Below are 22,941 nucleotides of genomic sequence, written 5' to 3' on the forward strand. Positions count from 1 at the left end.
ATCCATGGAATATAGTAGTCATATGTAACTATTTCAATTAATTAAACAGGAATAAAATTAAAAACTCATTTTCTCAGTCCTACTACTTACTTTTCAAGTAAGCGCCATGTAACTAGCAGCTACCATATTATACCATGCAGATTATAGCACATCTCTATCACTGCAGTATGGACAGTCCTGCTCAAGATAATATGTAGAACAGTCTAAACTTAAGTAAAAACACAAATGTGTTCCTAGTTTTTAAACTGTAGCTTCCACTGTAGATTAAAGCCCATATTTCTAAAAAAGAAAAAGAAAAAAACCCATAAAAATAAACTTAAGTTATGCTTTTGACGAAGGAAATAGTATGCAAGGTAGATTTCTCGGTGGGGCCAAGTAGCAATGCACACGAGGTGATCTGTGATATCTTTTATCTAATGAAATGACCAGTGGAAAGAAAAGATTTGATAACTGCATAACACATGCAGATTCTTAAAAGTCCTCTTTTCCCTTTGACTTAGCTCTGACTAATTGTTTGGGGTTGAGATGGTAATCTTTTCTTAGAGAAATCTGTAAGTGGCAGAAAATACAGTCTGCTTGTACATCCACCCCTGTAACAAAGAATCTAGTTAGTGAGATATTAAAAATGACAGCATCATATCAAAGAGTGATGTTGCATAGTCACTGCGGTAATCTACTTCACAGTTAACTGAGCAATTTCAGATAAAGTGGGTATTTTGGATCTGTCTGTGTGCCTCTAATCCTAGTTAGGGCTCATGCTACTGAATTCAAATTAAAAGAAGGGTAGACCACTTTGAAGAAATGTCACAAGATGGCAAGCCAAGAAATACCTAAATCCAAAATGTCTGAATTGTTTTACATTTTAAAAGGAATAAATTTTCCTTTATCAGCTTTATAATCCATTTAGTCAATGAGACAGATTGGTTAAACAAAACTATACAGTGCTTCACATGAAGACGTTAGCTTTACATTATTTCTTCTCAGTATTTAATTTTTAAATATTCTATTTGCTTTACATGTAAGTTTGCTAAGGGGCCCCTAAGGAGCCCAAGTGGCATAGTGATTAAAGTGCTCAGCTGTGAACTGAAAGGTCAGCAGTTTGAATCCACCAGGTACTCTTCATGAGTGGGATGTGGCAGTCTGGTTCTATAAAGATCACAGCCTTGGAAATCCTATGGGGCAGTTCTACTCTGTCCTATAGTGTCACAATGAATTGGAATCAACTCAGCAGCTATAGGTTTGGGTAAGGGACCCCTGATTTTGGCATGTTCTCTCAATAACTTTTATACATCAACTGCCAAGACAAATTAGATGTTCCCTGATGATCTAGGATGATATACATATTTCACCTGAGTCAGAAGTCATTCCAGAGCCATGGCTCTAGCTACTGTAATGTCATAAAGCTATATGGGTTTCTACTTATTGCTTGGATTTTGGGTTCGAGGAATTTTACCTAAATAATTAGGCTGTAACAAGAAAAATCTATTCACATAAATAATTTCTTGATGACGACAGCATTTCACAGCTCTTTATAACTTCCAGTGATATACTGCCCCATACTAAAGTGGAAAAGAACTAGGATCCTGTGCTATACTACAGATGCAAAGTGGACAATATTATGATCATTAAACCTAATTTCTCTTAAAAATAATGGATAACTCTTAGGTGTTTCTAAGCAGACCTTAGAATACACTTGACATGGATTTTCTATTATTCAAAAGTTACACTACAATTATTTATATTTGTTTTCTGCCCTTTCCTTGTACCTCTCCCCCCAATCCTGAACTCCCTTTGCAAATAAACTGAGTAGCTTGTAAATTGGAGGGCAAAAATTGAAATACTCTTGGGCACCTAGATATGGCTTATGACAAATAGTAAGTGAAACAGATACACAGCTATGATCATTTACTATGGATACAGTTTCAAATATCCACCTAAGGTTTATTTCAATCACATTAAAAACATGATGTAGATCATCTATTGCTAGTACAATTATAAAATGGTACAGCCACTGTGGAAAACTATTTGGAGATTCTGCAAAGTTAAACACAGAATTACCACATGACCTAGCAAGTCCACTCCTAGGTATATTCCAAAAAGAACTGAAACAAGGAACACAAATAGATACATATGCACCAATGTGCACTGCAGGGTTATTACTCTGCCATAAAGATAAATGAAATCCCGACACATGCTACAACACAGGTAAACTTTGAAAATATTATACTGAATGAAACTAGACAATCACAAAAGGACAAATACTGTATGATCTCACATGAAATATAGAGAATAGGTAAATATGTAGAGACCAAAGTTCATTAGTAGCTACTGACAGCACAAAGGAGGGAAAAAAGACGGAGGCGGCATCATAGGGGCACTAAGCTTCTGTTAAGGGTGATGGAAACATTTGGAAACAGTTGTGATGGTTGCACAACACGATGAACTGTACATTAGAAAATGCTGAAATGGCTAATGTTTTGTTATATATATATATATTTACCATAATTAAAACCAAACAAAAATTTGATAAGCTGAGAAAGGGGAAAGAGAATATCGAGCCTCAGTAAGCAACCAATAAACGTCCAATGCACTCATGGAAAAAAAACAGAAACATAATGTAGATATGGAACTTGTAAACAAAAATTCCACCCCGAAATTTAAAAACACCCTTCCACCCATCCCATTCCTTTTCTTTTCCAAGGCCTATTACTTACTTTTCCAAGTTCTGTAAGTGTTCTCTGACTTTCTGTACCAGTCCCAGCTTGGTGTCATTAACCACAAAATCATCACAGCGATAACTGCAAGGAAAATATTAATCAATGTATTTAAAGAGCCTGAGGAAACCACATTAATGAAATCACTAAAAGGCCTAGCTGCTGCCAGGATAATCACGTGGCTCTGCAGATAGTTACTGTCAGTGGTAAGTTTAAAAAGGACTTGGAATCCACAGTGGAATGTTTTTTAAAAGCCTTTTAAAAAAGTCACGTAGGCAATGAACATTTGTTTTTTTACACACTTTTATTCAAAATCTTTTTAATTTCTCCTTCTAAAATAAGATATGCTGTTACATGTGTTCCTTCTTTTTAGTGATGCATAATGAAATTAAAAGCAGCAATTCTATTCATGTAACATTATACCTAAAGCTTTAAGGTGATACTTCCTAACAGAAATTAATGAGGAATTTGGAGGGAGGAGAAATTTAAATGGAAAACAAGGAAAGGTAATTAATCTGTAGGAATATTTGTAAAATTCAACAATTTATAGGAATACTGTGTGTGAAAGCTGGACAATTATTATTAAGAAAACCCTAAAAATTTATGCATTTGAATCATAGTGCTGGTGAAGAATACTGAATACACACCATGGACTGCCAGCAGAACAAATAAATCTATGTTGGAAGAAGTACTGCCAGGATACTACTTAGAAGTGAGGACAGTGACACTCTGCCTACTATGCTTTGCATATGATATCAGGAGGAACCAGCTCATGGAGAAGGACATCATGCTTGGCAAAGTCAAGGGTCAGCAAAAAAGAGGAAGACCCACAATGAGATAAAATGACACAGTGTTTGCAACAATGGGCTCAGGGTGCAGGACTGGGCAGTGTTTGGCTCTGATGTACAACAGGTCACTATGAGGAGAAACTGACTCAACAGTACCTAACAACAACAGGAATATATTAATTTAAAATAAATAAATAAAACTGTACATCTTAGCCACAAATTAAATTCACATGAGTTGGGGAAAGTTAATCTTTTCATTCTGAAGTGCTAGAAACAAAAGTATAAAACAATAGCTATAATTATAAAACTGATTAACTGCCTTGAAGAAAGACGTTTAAAGCTTTTTAAAATACTGATACTGTGTATGTTATGTTTTAGCAAATCAATAAGTAATTAAGATAAGGAATCACACATAATAAGCTTAAACTTATACATTAGCATTAAGTTCCCCCCACCCCAGGGTAAGGACAATTATAACAAAACAATTTAGAAGTTGGCACCAAGGTTTTTTTTTTCCCAATATGCAGCTCTGTATAAAATCACTTCCTGTAAATCCAGCAGGATGATGAACGTAACACTGCCTTTCTGAGCAAAGGATACTTTGAAAGCATTGTTGTTATGTGTCGAGTCAAACCCGACTCATAGTGACCCCTCCTTGGGTTTCCGAGGCAGTATCACTACAGAAGTAGGATTGCCCAACCTTCCTTCCGACCCCTCCTTGGGTTTCCAAGGCAGTATCACTCACTTCAGAAGTAGGATTGCCCAACCTTCCTTCCGAGGAGTGGCTGGTGGGTTTGAACCGCCAGCCGTCTGGTTAGCAGGCAAGTGTCTTAGCCACTATGCTACCAGAGCTCCCAGCACAGCAATCAGTAAAAATAAGGTCATCTTTAGCAGAACCCAAAAATATTTCTTATATATCTGACAGAAGCCTTTAAAAAAAGGAGAGGTGGAGGAAAATGATTAAAAAAAAAAAAAAAATTATACACAAAAGAATGGTTTGAGTCTTTTATTCAGAGAAGTCAAAATTCTAACTGAAACATTATATATGTAATTATTTAACACCCACCCTGATTCACTGACCACCTATACTGTCAATCAAAATTTCTCTAAAATATTCTCTGAGTTCTCAGGATCAATCCCTAACATTTCCACAAAGAGCAAAAGCAATTTTTTACATCTGAGACTGTTTCTCTATGATCTAAGTACCAGTAACGGCAGAAAAATCATTTCTTTATCACTTTTATGACAAATACATAAAGGAATTAAGTTGGTGAGAAAGTTTAATTCTTTGCATCTTCTCACCATTAATGTTCTGAGGGAAAGGTCTACTTTGTAAATGTGGGCTCAGTGCTCTTGGTTCCTTGCATTCACTGAAGAAATTACTTTGTTACTGTAGCTTGACTCCAGCTTATGTTTTCATTTTACACATGTAGTTGGGACAAAACAATTCCCAGTGTTCAAAACAAAAACAACTCGAAACAAATTAACAACCTAATTTGTTATGATCCACACAATCAAATGCCTTTGCATAGTCAATAGAACACAAGTAAACATCTTTCTGGTATTCTTTGCTTTCAGCCAAAATCCATCTGACATCAGTAATGACATCCCTCATTCCATATCCTCTTCTGAATCCAGCTTGCATTTCTGGAAGTTCTCTGTCAATACACTGCTGTAACCCTTTCTGAATTACCTTCAGTAACATTTTACTTGCATGTGATATTAATGATATTGTTCGATAATTTCCACATTCTGTGGGATCACCTTTCTTTGGAATGAGTACAAATATGGATCTTTTCTGTCAGTTGGCCAGGTAGTTGTCTTCCAAATCTCCTGTCATAGCTGAGTGAGTGCCTCTAGTGCAGCATCTTTTTATTGAAACATCTCAATAGGTAGCCTGTCAGTTCCTGGAGCCTTGTTTTTCGCCACTTCTCTCAGTGCAGCTTCGACTTGTTGTTGTTATGTGCCATCAATTATTTTATCTAATTTTCATGACTAAATACAGATCAAATATTTCCAATGAAAATTTACTATGTGAATTGAAATGTGATGTAAGTGTAAAAGACAGTGTATTTTGAAGACTTTATATGGAAAAAGAATGAAAACTATCTTCAATAATTTTTATATTGATGACATGTTTAAATGATATTATTTTAAATATATAAGGTTAAATATAGATTAAAATTAATTTCACCTGTTCTTTTTTTTGTTTTTTTTATTTTTTTAAATGTGATTACTAGAAAATTTTAAATTAAATGTGTGGCTTGCATTATTTCTACTAGATAGCTCTGCTAATCTAGACAGCAACACTTTTACTGCTCTGAAATTCTATACTACTACCAATATCACAAAGGGGTAATGAATATAATCTTAATAAATTGTAAGAATCAAATTTTATTTTGGCTGGATTTGTTTTTACTGGCTTAAAAAAAATCTTTTAAAAGTTTTTACAGTTGCCTCTGCTTCTCAAGCTTGTTCGAAGATCCTAAGATTAAAATTGTAAAAACTTCTTTTTCTTTCAAATTTTTTTTCCCTGTGATCACTTTTTTAAGAGATAATTTTGAATAGTTAACACATGGTTTAAAAATCAAAACAGCACATGTGAGTATATGGGTATGTATGTATAGGTGTATCTGTAGGCATAAAAATACATATTTATGTATCCTGTATATATATATATATATATATATATCCTGCATTCATATATATAATACAGCACATAGGGGGTACAACTGCAGATACTTCCTAGACATAACCAAAAATCTCACAGGATTGGTTTATGGTTTGAAGGCTTAGGCCCATAGCCTCGGAGGACAACTTGGTCAATTGGTTTAACATAGTTCATAAAGATACTGTTCTACATCCTAGTTTGGTAAGTAGTGTCTAGGGTCTTAAAAGCTTGCAAGCAGCCATCTAAAATAAAACTATTGTCTGTACTCATCTAAAGCAAAAGAGAAAGAAGGAAACTAAAGACTCAAAAGAGAAACTAGTCCACAGGATTAATAGCCCAAATGAACCACCTCATCCATTCTAAGAGCAGAACTAGATGTTGCCTGGCTACCACTAACAACCATTCTGACCAGGGACACAACAGATGGTCCCAGATCAAATGGAAGAAAAATGTAGAACCTCAAATTAAAAAAAAAAAAGACTATACTTACTGGACTGGGAGGGACTAAAGAATCTTCCAAGACTATCATTCTGAAATACCCTTTGAACTTTGAACTGAAGCCACTACCAGAGGTTACCTTTCAGCCAGATAACTGATTGATTCATAAAATAAACAATGTAACCCATGAATACTATTGATAATTTAATAATCATCTATATGAGACCAAATGGTCGATATTTACCCTAAAGCAAAGATGAGATGGTAGGGACAGGGAAGCTAGATTAAAGGAAACAGAACAACTAGGATGGAAATAATGAGAATGCTGACACATTGTGAAAAATGTAACCAATGTCACTGAACAGTAAGTATGGAAACTGTTAAATGGGAACCTAATTTGCTGGGTAAACTTTCACCAAAAATGCAAAAGAATAAAAAAAATCTCACATAAATATGTTACTATTTAGAAATCTTGTTGCTATCAAAATGCCTGTCTACCACATCTCCCCTCATAGTCCCTATAGGTAACTATTTTTGACTTATTTAATCTTTCTTGATTCTTTATGCAAATATAAGCTAACATAAATATATATTCTTATCACCCATGCAACTTTTTTACAAAAAGGCACTATAGTGTATATACTTTTTCCACTGTTTTTTCAATTAACAATACATCCTGATGGCATCCATTCTCTCTCATAGTTGCCTACTATTCTATTGCGTAAAAACTACCATATTTGCGAATCTCCTATTATCTTCCAAACGCTAATATTTAGTAGAGATTTCAACTTAACAGAAATTGAAGTAATGAAGAGATTAGCTTTGAAAGTAATTTACATTGTTTAAAAAGTAACATAAATACTTTTTCTTACCATTCATTTTTATAATCACTAAAATGTAGAACTGTAAATAATTACATGGAAAAATGTCCACAGCATATTGTTAAAAAAGTAAACTGCATTAACAGTATGTGTAGTATAATCCTTTATTTGTATGACGTCCTACCTGATTGGGTGTTCAGACAAACTGTTAAAACAATTTTTTTCTAAAGAGTAGGATCTTAAGAGATAGGTGATGAGGTTTTTACTCCACATTTCTGTATCCTGATTTTTTCAAAAAAATTTTGAAGACCTTTAGCAGATCCAATAGACAATTAGACTGCAAGAATATCAGCAACAGAAGATCAGAATTGTAATCTAAAAGGAACAATAGTCTCATTACTATTTATTACATGTAAAGTGGTACAGTAAACTCTTTGAAAGACAACGTGGCAAGATCTATCACCATGGGAGAGACAGAGCAGAGTCTATAACACACTATTTCTATTTCCAGGCTCTTACAGTCTCTTAAGAGGGACACTAACTTTGCATAACTTCATTTTTGTACTGTCTGGATTTATCACACCATACAAGTGTTGTTTTATTTTATTTTCATCAGAAAGCACCTGTATCCATTAAGTCAAGACTTCTGAGTGCCTGGAATTTCACAGAGGTTCAATGTGTTCATTTCTTTCCTTTGTATCCTATGAGTTGCCACATACACACTCCTTTCTAGCAAACCTAGCTGCTTACATCACCCTGTTTTGGTTTCTTCTTCCTCCTTGGCTCACAGGTCAAAAGAAAGTAAGTGGCAAAGGTGGGGAACAAATGGAGAATTTAAATAATTCCTAGCTACTTTAGTCTTCAACTGAGACACCATTTTCATACAGGAAACTATTCCACTAAAACTGATGTTTTATGAAAATTCCAAAGCAAATAGAAGGACTTAAACAAGTTGTAAAAATCTCTTCCTGGTTTATAGTAATTGTGTTAAGTTATTCGGGCAGAATTATGTTTACTTCTAACAACTGAAAGGAAAAAAAAAAGCTACTCAACTTTCTTCAAGAAGATTACACTAGAATAAGAAGTACAAAAAACTACCTACTACATAACTTACAGGTTGTATTTCAGGTGTTTGTAGACTGGTCCTCTGAAACTTGGAATACATTTCCCACTTTAAAATAAATGCTATAAAATAGGGTTAAATGCTATAGGTGAAAATATACCTGCTTTCCAAAATGTAATTGAAATAATACAATAAAAAGTTCTACTTCTTTGTTCTTTATATGCTACTGGCACTGAGAAATTGTGATAGGAGAAGCCTGGGCTTTCATGTCAGGGTTCAGATAACGTGATTAGTACTTTGGTAGAAGAGGTAGCTCAGGGTTCAGCTTCTCTTTACATACGTAAGAACTTCATGTGTTAAACAAATAAAAATCAGAAACGGCTTATATTATATGATTAACTTTTGCGCTGTTAAATTTTATTTAAGCAAGTTTTTGTTCAATGATTTTAGGGGATTCTTCAAGTGAAGAAGAGCTCTATTTCTAATTCTAACGGAATTATGAGATTACCAGATAAGGCTCATTTCTGTATTTAGTAGAAAGAACCATTTAAGAGAATTTAAGTAAACTGAGCATTAAAGAGAAAAAAAGTACTTAGAAACCGTATTAGGTAACATAGTAGAGACATTATGAGGAAACAGGGTATTAAAAAAAAAAAAGTAAGAGTGGGATTGTACCCGTCCCTTTTTTTAACATCCAGCACAAGCTACCTTATCATCTTGGCAATGTACAGATTAATCTCCAACTCAAATGTCTTGAGCCACATATGATCTTAAAGTAGCTTTAAATTTCTTTAAGCCAATATTTAATAAACTCCTAATTAAGTGCATAGTATAGCAGTACTGCAAACACACACACATACCACTGTTAGGAACAGAAGATATACAACTATTTTTACTACCTTGCACTAAAAGAATATACATCAAACAGCAGGTAAATTTTCCTAAGAAGTTATACACACTACTATATAATCAAGGAGATAAAAAAATAGATAAAATCATATCTTAAACTATTTCCAATTACTTACTCTAGTAAACAAGAAGAAAGAAAACTGCCCCATTTTATCACATTTCTTTTGTGTATATTTTTAGATTTTTATTTATTTCTAATTTCCAGCATCTAACTTTGCCTTGTGCAGAGCCAATGCACAGACCAAGAGCCATCTGTTGGAACAGAACAAAGGGACTCTGTGTGGCATAAAATCAGGATTAAAGAAAGACTCATCTACAACCTGTGATATGCAGATGACACAACTTTGCTTGGTGAAAGCGAAGAGGACTTGAAGCACTTACTGATGAAGATCAAAGACTACAGTCTGCTGTATGGATTAAACTTCAACATAAAGAAAACAAAAATCCTCACAATTGGACTAACAAGCAGCATCACGATAAACAGAGAAAAGACTGAGGTTGTCAAGGATGTCATTTTACTTACTTGCATCCACTATCAAGATAGCCCATGGAAATAGCAGTCAAGAAATCAAGCGTACCACACTGGGCAAATCTGCTGCAAAAGACCTCTTTAAAGACTTAGAAAGCAAAGATGTCACTTTGAGAACTAAGGCACACCTGACTCAAACCATGGTATTTTCTATTGCTTCATCTGCATGTGAAAGCTGGACAATTAATAAAGACCAAAGAATTGATACACTGGAATTATGGTATTGGCAAAGGATACGGAATATACCATGGACTGCCAGAAAAAGTTACTTATTTATTTATACCAGGAGCTCTGGTGGTGCAGTGGTTAAAGCACTGGGCTGTTAACCAAAAGGTTGGCAGATTGAACCTACCGGCTGTTTCACAGGAGAAGATGAGGCAGTCTGCTTCTGTGAAGATTTACAGCCTTAGAAACCTTATGGGGTACTTCTACTCTGTGCTACAGGGTCACTATTAGTTGGAATTGACTTGATGGCAGTGGGTTTTGGCCAGAAAAATGAACAAATCTGACTCGGACGAAGTACAGCCAGAATGTTCCTTATAAGTGAGGATGGCAAGACTTCATTTTGCTTACTTTATACATGTTATTAGGAGGGACCAGTTCCTGGAGAAAGACATTATGCTTGGTAAAATAGAGGGTCAGCAAAGAGAAAGACACCCAATGAGATGGACTGACACAGTGGCTGCAACAACGGGCTCAAATATAGCAACAAATATGAGGCTGGTGCAGGACCAGGCAATGCTTTGTTCTGTCATATATGAGGTTATTGTCAGTCAGAACTAACTCAACAACATCTAACAACAGTAACAATCACCATGTCTATGCTTTCTATAATCTCCAAAAAAACTGTCTTTTTCTACTCCTTTTCAACTATTATCCTATCTTATACTTTGCTTAGTCCCTCTGATGTGATTTCTTCCTCTCTCTTCCCTTACTATGTGACTCCCAAATCCAAAGGTAACTGTTGTCACATTAATATATTTGATGGTCGCCACAATACAGCCTTGCCTAAATTTTCTTCTCTTGCCCTCTTCCCACATCTTCCATTTTACTTCAGTATTACCCACTTTCCTTTCGATTTGACCTTGTATTCCATATACCATCAACTCATTTACTCCTCAATATTTTCCCTTTCTCAATATCTGCTTTCTTATGGCAAAAAGTAGTCCTCATTTGGGCATTCCCATCCTTACTTTCTGTCCCTATCTTCCAAAAATGAAAACATGCAACATGGCTCAAACTTTTCTGATCCTAAAATTTAGTATGGGCTTACTTCCTTTTTAATATTCTAAATCTAGAAACACTTATTTCCTTCCTATTTTTCCCCTGCACTATATATTGTCTAGTTCTAAAGACAGAAGAACCCTGCTCTACTAAGAAAAGATCTTAAAAATATTTTCATAAGGCTCCTAATTAAGTTAAATAGGAGCTCTTGTAGCACAGTGCCTAAGACACTTGACTGCTAACCAGAAGGCTGGTGGTTCAAACTCACCAGCCACTCCTCGGAAGGAAGGTTGGGCAATCTACTTCCGTAGTGATACTGTCTTGGAAACCCAAGGAGGGGTCGCTATGAGTAGGGTCCAACTGGACGGCAAAAACAACAACAACAATAATCAAGTTAAAAGTAAGCCATAAAACTGATCACCTACCCTAATAAATATTATTAAATATTTACCCCAATACATGTATTTGTATTAATAAATTAGATATATATAACTACTTCTAAATTATATGGACACTATAAAAAAGATAATTTTTAAAAGAGGAAATAAACTATTTTAAGATGTCATATTATTCATCTTCGTACTGTTATTCAATTAGTATCTCAAAGTACAATATACACACAGGGAAAGGTTCAACATTAATAATATTGGGTATAAATTCATACTTCACACAGTCTTCCTGAAAATTTTTTAACTTTTCATCTAACTTATTGGATCTGAATAGTCTGGCTTTATTAGGTAGCCAGTATTTTCATCTTGTTACATGTTTTATGAGCTCACAGTAGGAAAGTATGTCAGCTTGCCTTTTTCTTGTTCACTGGTGTATGCACCATCAACATGCAGTTTTTCTGCAAAAATTTTTTAAAATGTATGCCCATGTGATGAGGGTTGATGTGATTAAAACTAAATAAATCCACATAACTAGACAAACAAAAACTGAACAAATACTACAAAATGCTAAAATTTAACAAGTGTGAGGGCACCTTCTGCAGAACTTACATTCAGGATAAGTGTAGTTCATGATACCTTACTATCTAATCTACAGACCACTGGCAACATGTATATTAAATATTTACCAAAGCTTAATTTTTTTCAGATAAATACATTTTTTAGTATTTTATTTCCAGACCTATCACTTTATTTTGGTGACCCCTGCACTACAAAACTAGGTCCCTACCAACAGCAGATTCTAAATACATATTTACTTATTTGCTGGATAAAAATAAAACATTCATTATTCAGGTTTTTAAAATGCTGTCAGTTTTAATTATATTTGAGGACCATCATGTAAATTAGACTCTGTCCCAAGTAAAAGTTTTAAAGATAAAATAAAAAGTTGGTAGGGGTGGAAGGGGGAAGACTGCTTATAAATCAGGTTTTCTTCATACCTTTAACTTGTATCATTCTTAATACATTTAATCCTAGGTATAAATTTATAATTTTTGTCATTATGATAAATGTTTGTTTCTTTGGTTTTGAATGATGAGTGCTAATAAAGAGAAAAGTATTCATTTTTGTATCTTTATCATGTATCACCACTCCAACTTCTCTTATTAATCTAGCTGTTGGTCTTGGATTTTCTAAGCATTTTGTCATATAACTTTTAAAAAAAGTAGTAAATTTTCTTCTTTCCCAATATTTATCCTAATTATCTCACTCTTTGCCTTTCTGCAATAGCTAGAACTCCCAAGACAATGTTTGATAATAGTGACAATGACAGGAGATATTTCTGTCTTGTTTCTGGTTGTAATACAAATGGCTTTAGTACTGCATCATGTAGTATATGATGTTTACTGTGTTTTTCTTGTTTTGGGGAAACTATTATATTTTAAGTTTCCTTTTATTCCAACATTATTGGGTTTGAAATAAAAAATGGCTCTTATTTTTAAAAGTGTTTTTTGCTTCTGGCATAGTGGCTCAGGCACTTGACTGCTAACCAGAAGGCTGGCGGTTCAAACCCACCAGCCACTCCTTGGAAAGAAGATGGGGCAATCTACTTCCGTAGTGATACTGCCTAGGAAACCCAAGGAGGGGTCGCTATGAGTCAGGGCCGACTCGACGGCACACAACAACAACAAAAACAATGGTAAAATAATCAGGAGCCGATTAATGGAAGGCTTCAGGTAAAACTGCCTCTTCTTAGTAATTATATAATTTTTCTTTCTGATACATTTTACCAGATTAGATTTTCTTCAAGGCATTTTTTTTTTTTTTTTTTTGCAACTACTTCAATTAGTGAAATTGGCTTATTTTCTTTTTGAAGTCTCTATCAGATTTTTGTCTTAAGATTTTGAAAGTTTCAAATTTATTCAATGTTCAATTTTAATAGTTTGAGGTTGTACTGTCTAATATAGTAGCCACTACCTACTAGTCACTCCTCAGAAGGAAGGCTGGGCAATCTACCTCTATAGTGATACCACCTCAGAAACCCAAGGAGGGGCCACTATGAGTCAGGTCCGACTTGACAGCACATAACAACAACCACCACATATGGCTATTTAAATTCACATTAGTTACAATAAAATAAAACAAAATGCTCATTTCCTCAGTGCACTAACCACCTTTTCATTGCTCAAAAACAAACATTCACCACACCGACAAAACTATGCATCCTATAACCAAAAAAAAAAAAAACCTAAACCCATTGCCACTGAATCAATTCTGATTCATAGCAACCTCACAGGACACAGTAGAACTGTCCAGAGGGTTTCCAAGATGGTAACCCTTTACAGATGGAGCTCTGGTGGCATAGTGACTAAGGCATCTGACTGCTAACCAGAAGGCTGGTGGTTCAAACCCACCAACCACTCCTCAGAAGGAAGGTTTGGCAATCGACTTCTGTAGTGATATCACCTGGAAAAACCAAGGAGGGGTCACTATGAATTGGATCTGACTCGATGGCAGTGAGTTTGGTTTGGTTTTGGTTTACTCTTTACAGAAGCAGACAGCTACATCTTTCTCCTGCAGAGTGGTTCATGGGTTCAAACCACCAACTTTTAGGTTGCAGCTGAGTGCTTAACCACTGCATCACCAGCGCTCCTTCTATAAATCTCTATAAATTGTACCTCAAAATATATATATTAAGAATGGTACAATTTAAAGGTATAGATGCTTTATGAAGAAAAGCTGAGTCTTAAAAATAAGCAGTACTTCCCTCTCTCCCCAGAAGTTTTATAAAAATCTTCAAAACTTTTACTTGGGACAGAGTCTAATTTACATTAAGGGTCCCCAAACTTAATATGAATAACAAAAACAAAAATCTAAAGAATGGATGTGTTTCTTTTATTCTCATTCTTATTTTATTGTTCAATTACTTCCACATTAAACAGCACAGATATAGAACATGTCCATCATCATAGATAGTTCTACTGGACAGCACTGGGAGAGGTCTCCTTAGTTAAACTGCTTCTCTGAAACAAAAAGACTAAACACATTTTCCATAGATACCGATATATAAGGTTTCTGGTTGGGGTCAATTTTGATAGTTTATTTTTCTAACAAAGTTAATCAGTTCATCCAGATTCCCAAATATTTGTAATGAAAAATTATCCTAAGTATTAGCTTCTAATTTCTTCTATATCTATGGTTATTTCTCCTTTCTTACTCCTTTTTTTTTTTTTATCCTTTTTCCTTTTTCTCTTGGTTAGGCTTAGATCTGTTGCCCTTGAGTTGAATTCAACTCATATTGACCTCATGTGTTACAGAGAACTGTTCATAGGGTTTTCTTGGCTATAACCTTACAAAAGCAGATCACCAAGCCTTTTTTCTGTGGCCCTCTTGTGTGGGTTCAAACCATCAACCTTTTGGGTGGTTAGTAATTGAGTGCAAGCCACATACAACACTGAGGGACCTTCAGTTAGGCTAGACAATGTTTCTTTTCTTGAAACCATTCTTTTGAGTTTATCTATCAATGCTACTGTTTTCCTTTTATTAAATATCTACTTAACTTTATTAATTCATTTGGGTCTGCTCTCTTTTATCGCTACTTCTTCAACTTTTGGAGGTAAATTTGTTTTTCAAGTGTGAATGAACCTTTAAAGTAAAGCTAGCCTTTTGTTTTACTCTTAGAAGGGACACTTCACCTCATTAGGAATGGATAGTTAGAATATAGTGAGACTAAGATGGGGCAATCTACTTCCGTAGTGATACTGCCTCAGAAACCCAAGGAGGAGGGGTCGCTATGGGTTGGCCTGACTGGATGGCACATAACAAGAAGTCAGAATGAGGTAGACAATGGTATTTATATTTTATAGTTTGAATATTTGTTTAAAACTGTATTTTAGACAAAACTAATTATAAATATAGATACAAAAAATATTTCCTAAGAGCCAAATACACAAGATTTTTTAAGTATCTCCACCACTATATTTCTTCTATTCAAAGAATACAAAATTGAGAAATTTACATATGTGAAGAATACACACTTTCATATTACAGTCAGCCTAGTATTGTACTCTTCCCTAGCACAGTGTGAACTGAATGTGTTACCAACTAACTTCTCTTAAGAGCATTTTAAAGCCATTTTGTTTAAATAGCCTCTTTTATCAAAAGCTGACATTTCTCGTTTTTATTTCTTACCTGAAATGTTTCAACCTCATTGAGTTGATCAAGAAAACTCTATACCTCTTTCTCCGCTTTAAAATTCTAAATTGTTCTTCACCCCTGTTGCCAGTGTTACCACAACTACCCAAGAAATAAGGTTCCACATCATATTCTTGAAAAACTAATATTCCCAGACCAAACTATCATTCATGCATCTGAAATAAGAAGAAATCATCATACACTGAAACTGATATTCTTATGTAACTGTTAAAAAAGAAAAAAATCCTCCCACAAGTCTTTTATCTACCGGCTACAAAGCTATCTTTATAAAGGAAGTCATACTTAATACTAATATAAAAACAAAAATACCCTTTTGAGCAAAAAGTGCCTCTCAAGAAGGGGGAAGTGGCAGGTCTTCTTCCACTAACTTTTAAATTCCTTTTCATTCACTTGTGTAACATTTTGATACCTAGAGGCAAATGTGACCTTGGTTTTATTAAGAACTTAGAATACTGAAGGAAAAAAATCACTAATATTAGAATGACTTTACCTATTTCAAACCAAAAAAAAATTTAAAACCCAAAAGAACTCTTTTAGAATGAACACTTATTTTTAAATTACCTGTTATTAAATTCTGATGTACTGCCATCAAATGAGCCAATTACGGAAAAGTAGAATACCCGCAGAGAAGCCCCACATTCTTTGTTAAAAGCAGAAAATACCAGCTTATTAAGGAAGAGTCTTTTAAGTCTTCAGATGACCTCTGTTAGAAAGTTTACTTTTAAACTTCAAAATACAATTTTTAAATAAGTAAAAGTCTGCCTGATTTCTAATTTTACAACACTGAAAATTTGTGTCCAAACAGTTTACAAAGATTTTCCTTTTTTATTTTTAATCACCAGTGCCTTTGAAAATGATTATCAATTTAAACCCACAAATAAGCGCTTTACTTCCATTAATTTTAATTCAAATTGCTATTTATTACAAGTGTTTAAAATCTGAAATGTAAGTCTTTTTCCTAGACGAATGAATTGGTTCACATTTCATAATATTTGTTTGAAAGGATGCTTTAAAACATTCCCTGCCTATAGGAGGTGAACAAGGAGCTCTGGTGGGCACTTGACTGCTAGCCAGAAGGCTGGCGGTTCAAACCCACCAGCTACTCCTTGGAAGGAAGGTTGGGCAATCTACTCCCATAGTGATACTGCCTCAGAAACCCAAGGAGGGGTCACTATGAGTCAGCTCCGACTCCACAGCAGTGTTGTTTGTTGTTATGGGGTGAACATTTACATCAGGTAGATATACTCCTTGGAGTGATCAAACATGGGACAATAGAAGGGCAATGTTTGCACAGGGAGACAGGTGGGGGTGGGGGCAGGAGTGGATGGGAGGGCAGGACACAGGGAAGAGGTAACTATGGGGAGGAAGTGGGAAAGAGAGCTATTACTGTGTTGCTGTGTGTGTTACTGTGGGGAATCGCAGTCAATGTCACAAGGCAAAATGCATATAAACTGCTATATGGAAACTGAATTTGCTCGGTAAACTTTCACCCAAATCACAATAAAAATTTGAAAAAAAAATAAAACATTACCTGCTGACAAGGAATATTCTAGTAATTTAATTTTAATAACCCTTTCACACTTGTATATTCTCAAAAATTCAGCTACTGTCGATAAGGATTAGAACCGCCACGATTATGTCCAAAGTAAAAAATATATGTATTTCTTGGTGGCGTGGCGCCTAAGACATGTGACTGCTAACCAGAAGGCCAATGGTTTAAACCCACCAGGTACTCCCCAGAAGAAAGACTGGGCAATCTAATTTCATAAAGATACCACCTCGGAAACCCAAGGAGGGATTGCTATGAGTTGGAATTGACTCGACGGCAGTGAGTTTATATTACATATTCTTCAATATTTTAAACCTAATTCTTAATGTCTATCTACATAAGAAATCAAATAAAAATTCTTAGTTTTAATTTTCATTTCTTATCAATCACAATAAAGTATACCATACAAAATTCCATTTGCACTGGTTGGGAGAAGGAAGGAAGTATTACTGAAATACTAAATTGAACACTAACTTTTATATGCAAATCTGGGGAAGATGTTCATTTTTACTGAAATCTTCATTTACCTCTAACTTGGTATCAGGTTAATCTAATTTATTCCTCAAAAGAAGCATTTCATGTCAAATCAAAATAATTCCTTTTGGTATTGCTTTTCCTCTTTTGGAACAGTGACCCATTTTACCTTGTTCTGCTTGGTTAATATGTGCTTATTCTAGATGTCCTGCTTATATCAGAACTGAGGGTGTCCTTCTTGGGAGAGAAATAAAATAGCTCCCCTATGTCATGATTGGGAGCTCTGGTAGCATAGTGGTTAAGACACTTGCCTGCTAACCAGACGGCTGGCGGTTCAAACCCACCAGCCACTCCTCGGAAGGAAGGTTGGGCAATCCTACTTCCATAGTGATACTGCCTCGGAAACCCAAGGAGGGGTCGCTATGAGTCGGGGCCGACTCGACGGCACATAACAACAACAACAACAATGTCATGATTAAAAAGCCCTGTTGGTGCAAATGCTTAAGTACTAGGCTGCTAACCAAAAAAGGTTAGCAGGTCAAACCCAACCAGTAGCTCTGTGGGAGAAAGGCCTGGCAATCTGCTTCTGTAAAGATTACAGTCTAGAAAACCCCGCTGTGCAGTTCTACTCTGTCATATGGGGTCCTCAGGAGTCTAAATTGAGTTGACAGAACCTAACAATAACAACATCAATATCATGATTTATATCTTCCTCAAGAAAAATGTTCTGTGGCTTTTCAGTCCTCCAAGATGATCAGAAGACATAGTATTATTGATTTGGTTTAACCCTCCCCATTTTTGGAAGTTAACAAAATTCGATCTTTCAAACATATATTGCCTGCTTTGCCCAAGATGGGAGTCTGGTAGCGTAGTGCCTAAGGCACTTGACTGCTAACCAGAAGGCTGGCGGTTCAAACCCACTCCTCGGAAGGCAGATGGGGCAATCCACTTCCATAGTGATACTGCCTTGGAAACCCAAGGAGGGGTCACTATGAGTCAGGTCCAACTCAACAGCACATAACAACAACAACTGCACATGACACTGAGTACTATGGCATATATGAAGATCTGAGATATGAAGGTCTGCTCCTGCAGACCCCAGAGATATTTACCAGTAGCTACATGTGAGCAGGAAATTACAAGTATCCCAAGAACCAAGAGCTCAGGCAAGATCACATCCAGCTACAACTGGAGTTTAGGGGAGATGGCATGGAGAGCAGTGATAATCTCACAAAGGATATATGTAAAAATAGGACAGGGCAGGGATTCCTGGTAGTGAGAAAACAAAGATAGAAATATGTTACAACTTCTCTAGCATAGAACTCACTGGGGAAGGGGCTTTAACATTAGCTAAGATCAGAATATTTTTACTACAAGCATAGTAATTCAAAATTAGGTAGGTTAAACCAATACATCAATATTTTATATCTGAAGCAAATCACTTGGTCTAACCACAAGAAGTTTATATATAAGGAAAATGTATAAACTGAAGTGAAATTACAAAAGTGTACTGGAAAATAACACAAACGCACACCACACAGAAAGAAGAAATCTCTTTTTGTTTCTTAATTATAGTGAGGTATGGAAAAAATGCTAATTTAAACTACAGCTTCATCGGTTTGCAAATATCACAGATTCCTTTTAAGCCATCTGTGTAATAATGGTGATTCCCTGGCATTTTGCTCTAAAATCCATAAATGAGACGGTAATGTGACCAGCTGCAGCTCCCTTCCTACATTTCAGAAGCTTTGGGTGTCTGCACACTTGCAGCTCTGTATAACTTCACACAAAAGACTGGCAATCGGCCAAGAAGCCTAAGCCATGGCATATATTTCCCGAGGTTTAAGATCTGCCATTTAATTCCAATTCAGTCATGAAATGACATGTACTTTAGTACATTATACCAATATAAAACTAATTAAATTCAAATTTCTATTTAATAAGTAGTCCCTCAAAACATAATATATAAAGACATGAAACTATAAAACCTATATATTTAAAGAGTACTATGAATTTAATTCTACTCCACTATTAAAATCTCCTCAAAGAGTTACTGTTCTGGTCAGAAAAAAACTAGAGGAACTCTGGAGATTACTGCCCTAAGAAAACCTTCTAACTTCAAACTGAAGACAGGAACAGAGGCCAGGCCACCTTCCAGCCAAATAATAGACGAGACTATAAAACAAACAACGCTAAGAATGTGCTCCTCAGAACAATCAACTAACCAGACCAACAGGGTAACATCTGCCCAAAACCAAGAATAAGACAAGGAGGGACAGGGAAACTGGACAAATGAATACAGGGAACCCAGAGAGGAAATAGGGAGAGTGCTGACACAATGTGGTGATCACAACCAATGTCATGGACAATTTGTGTACGTACAATTGATTGGAAAACTGATTTGCCATGTAAATTTTCACCTAAAGCACAGCAAGATGCTTAAAAAAAAAAAGTTACTATTTCCTCATAATTTTACAAATAGCAAGAAAACCTACTGCAAATTTATAGCACAGAGATTTACTTGTGTTTCCAAACTTCCTACTAAACAATTCATACACACTGCTAACTAAAAATCAGGAAGTAAAAATAAAGTAAAACAAATAAAAATAAAAAAAATAGTGAATGCTTTCAACATCTGAAATGCACAGGTTAGCATGACCTATGACAATGATTGGAGATACTTTGAGAATGATCTTCATGTCTGTTGTCTAAAGTACAAACACATGGCTGTGTAAATTAGGGAGCTAAGTCATTCTTGTATAAGTGTCCTGAAAAGGGAAATATATACAAAAATACTTCAACAGCCCTAATAATGCTTAACTTTCATAGGAAGGAGTGTTTCTTTACAGCAAACAACAAACAAGTGAGCACTGGCCCTTGCATGCATATCTTGGGAAGAAGTTTATTTTTATGGAAATCTTCATTTATCTCCAGCTTGTCTCTTTTTTAGGCCTGGACACCTTCCACATAAAGGATCAATGAAACAGCAGTAACTGGAATGACTAAACCTTAAGATATTTTATTCAGTAGCCGAAATTCAGTAATGTTATACCTGTAAAAATTTAGAAGACCTAGAAAACCACTAACCTTTTCTTCCTTCTTTAGATGAACACCTTTCTATAATACAATTATCAACTAAGGACAATGTAAAAAAGAAGATACAACTTAACAGAAGGTGGGAATCAAAATGATATTTGAGCTTTAAATCCCCATTCTTGTCCAGTACTGCCTTCAGATAACATTCAAGGACTGTATGGCAGGGGAAAAATATCCCTAAAAGGAGCCTTTAAATGTAAATTTGCTTTTTCCCCCTTTCAATGTCAACAAACTCTTGAATGGAAAGCAAATTGATTAAAACAAGTGAAGCATTACCAGTCAAGGAAAGAAATTTGCTTCACACTGAAGTTAACATGACAAAATATATACATTTTGGGCATACTGAATGGATACAGATTGTTAAACATCACTTGTAGGGTAAATAATGTAGCCTCGTTATATGAAGCCATAAAAATAGATACCTACTCTGGCTGAGGCACTTGACTGCTAACCAGAAGGCTGGCGGTTCAAACCCACCAGCCACTCCTCAAAAGAAAGGTTGGGCAATCTACTTCTGTAGCGATATGCCTCAGAAACCCAAGGAGGGGTCACTATTAGTCAGGGCCGACTCAATGGCACATAACGACGACAACATTCTCCTGTTATTTCTATGAAACAGATATCTATATTATATTGCAAAGAAAGAACAGTCACCAACCTCCTTTCCTCCTTTTAAAAAATTTTAAATATATATATACATATGTATATACATACACATATATACATATATATACATATATATATACATATACATATATATACACATATATACATATGCATATATATGTATATAGATGTGTGTGTGTGTGTGTGTATATATATATATATATGTATGTATGTATGTATGTATGTATGTATATAGAGAGAGACTAAAAGGCTACACACGAATTTCTTGATATTTACCTCTAGGGGAGAAGGAGAGAATGAAACTGAGCTGGGAGAAGGAAAACTGTCCAAACGACTTTTTTAAATAAAGAAGTGAAAATTTTAAAGATTACATGACAAAGAGGAGCTCTGGTGGCGTAGTGGTTAACACATTCAGCTGCTAACCAAAAGGTCCCTGGGAGAAAGATGAGGCAGACTGCTTTGGTAAAGCTTTACAGCCTTGGAAACCCTATGGGCCAGTCCTACTCGGTCTTATAAGGTTGCTAAGAGTTGGAATGGACTTGCAGGCAGTGGGTTTGGTTTTGGTTTACATGACAAAATGTTAACTGGTGAGTAGTGACATGGGATTTTATCATATCATCCTTCAATTAAAAACAAAAACAAAAAAGAAAGAAAAGGAATGATAATGAACAACAACAAAGAAACACACACTTCTCATTTCCCTGAAGCTTACTGGGGGAGAAGAGGAGCAGGGGAAGTGGGAGAGAAAAGGAGGCCTACATGTTGAAAGGAACAATACAAAGTAAAAACGGAATGAATAAGGGCAGGCGTTCCTGATGGCTCCAGTCCCCCGTGAATCCTAATAGGACTGAAAGGGGGTGGTGGCAGCAGCTTAGAGACTGAGAAAGGTGGGGGAAGGGAGTGGGGAAGAAGAGAGAATACTTGCACCACACAGTGAGGAATATCATTTCCAGAAAATATTAACTTACCAGTATGTACTGTAGCTACTGCAATCCATACACACTGTATGCTGAGCTTTATCTTGCTTTTCTGATTTTTTATGGTTGGTTAAGGGTACTTGTGCATCTTCATAATGTTTTTTTGCATGGCCATTCACATACCTTACAAAAACCAAATGAAATTTTATTTTAATCTAAATACTGCTTTGGAAGTTGAAATGTTACATGTTAATCGAACCAGAATAGAAAGAATATTCTCAATCCATTCAGTGATTTCTTAAACTGAATACTTAAAATATGTGTTTTTTTTTTTTTTTTGCAATCAACTATTACAGGCAATTCTTAATTATATACAAGACTCAGGCCAGACTAGGAAAGGCATTATCTTTGTAAATCAGCTTTAATACCATTGATATTATCACTTACAAACTCATCTGCTGATGCTTTTCCTATAGCTTTTTTATTAAGCTTTTTCTTAGACCACTAACACCCCTCCCAC

General features: G+C 35.3%; 1 protein-coding gene across 1 annotated transcript in view; it reads right to left on the reverse strand.

Annotated features, from left to right (window-relative positions):
* Positions 1 to 22,941, reverse strand: part of USP3 (ubiquitin specific peptidase 3) — a 102,704-nt gene that overhangs the window by 45,200 nt on the left and 34,563 nt on the right. The window contains exons 3-4 of the mRNA XM_007958002.2: positions 22,473 to 22,604; positions 2,715 to 2,798 (exon numbers count right to left, since the gene is read on the reverse strand). Of these exons, the coding sequence (XP_007956193.1) occupies positions 2,715 to 2,798; positions 22,473 to 22,604 (216 nt within the window). The remainder of the gene's footprint in view (positions 1 to 2,714; positions 2,799 to 22,472; positions 22,605 to 22,941) is intronic.

The sequence above is a fragment of the Orycteropus afer genome, unplaced genomic scaffold (assembly GCF_000298275.1).
Source record: "Orycteropus afer afer isolate SDZICR_OR568_19922 unplaced genomic scaffold, OryAfe1.0 scaffold00015, whole genome shotgun sequence".
NCBI lineage: Eukaryota > Metazoa > Chordata > Mammalia > Tubulidentata > Orycteropodidae > Orycteropus > Orycteropus afer.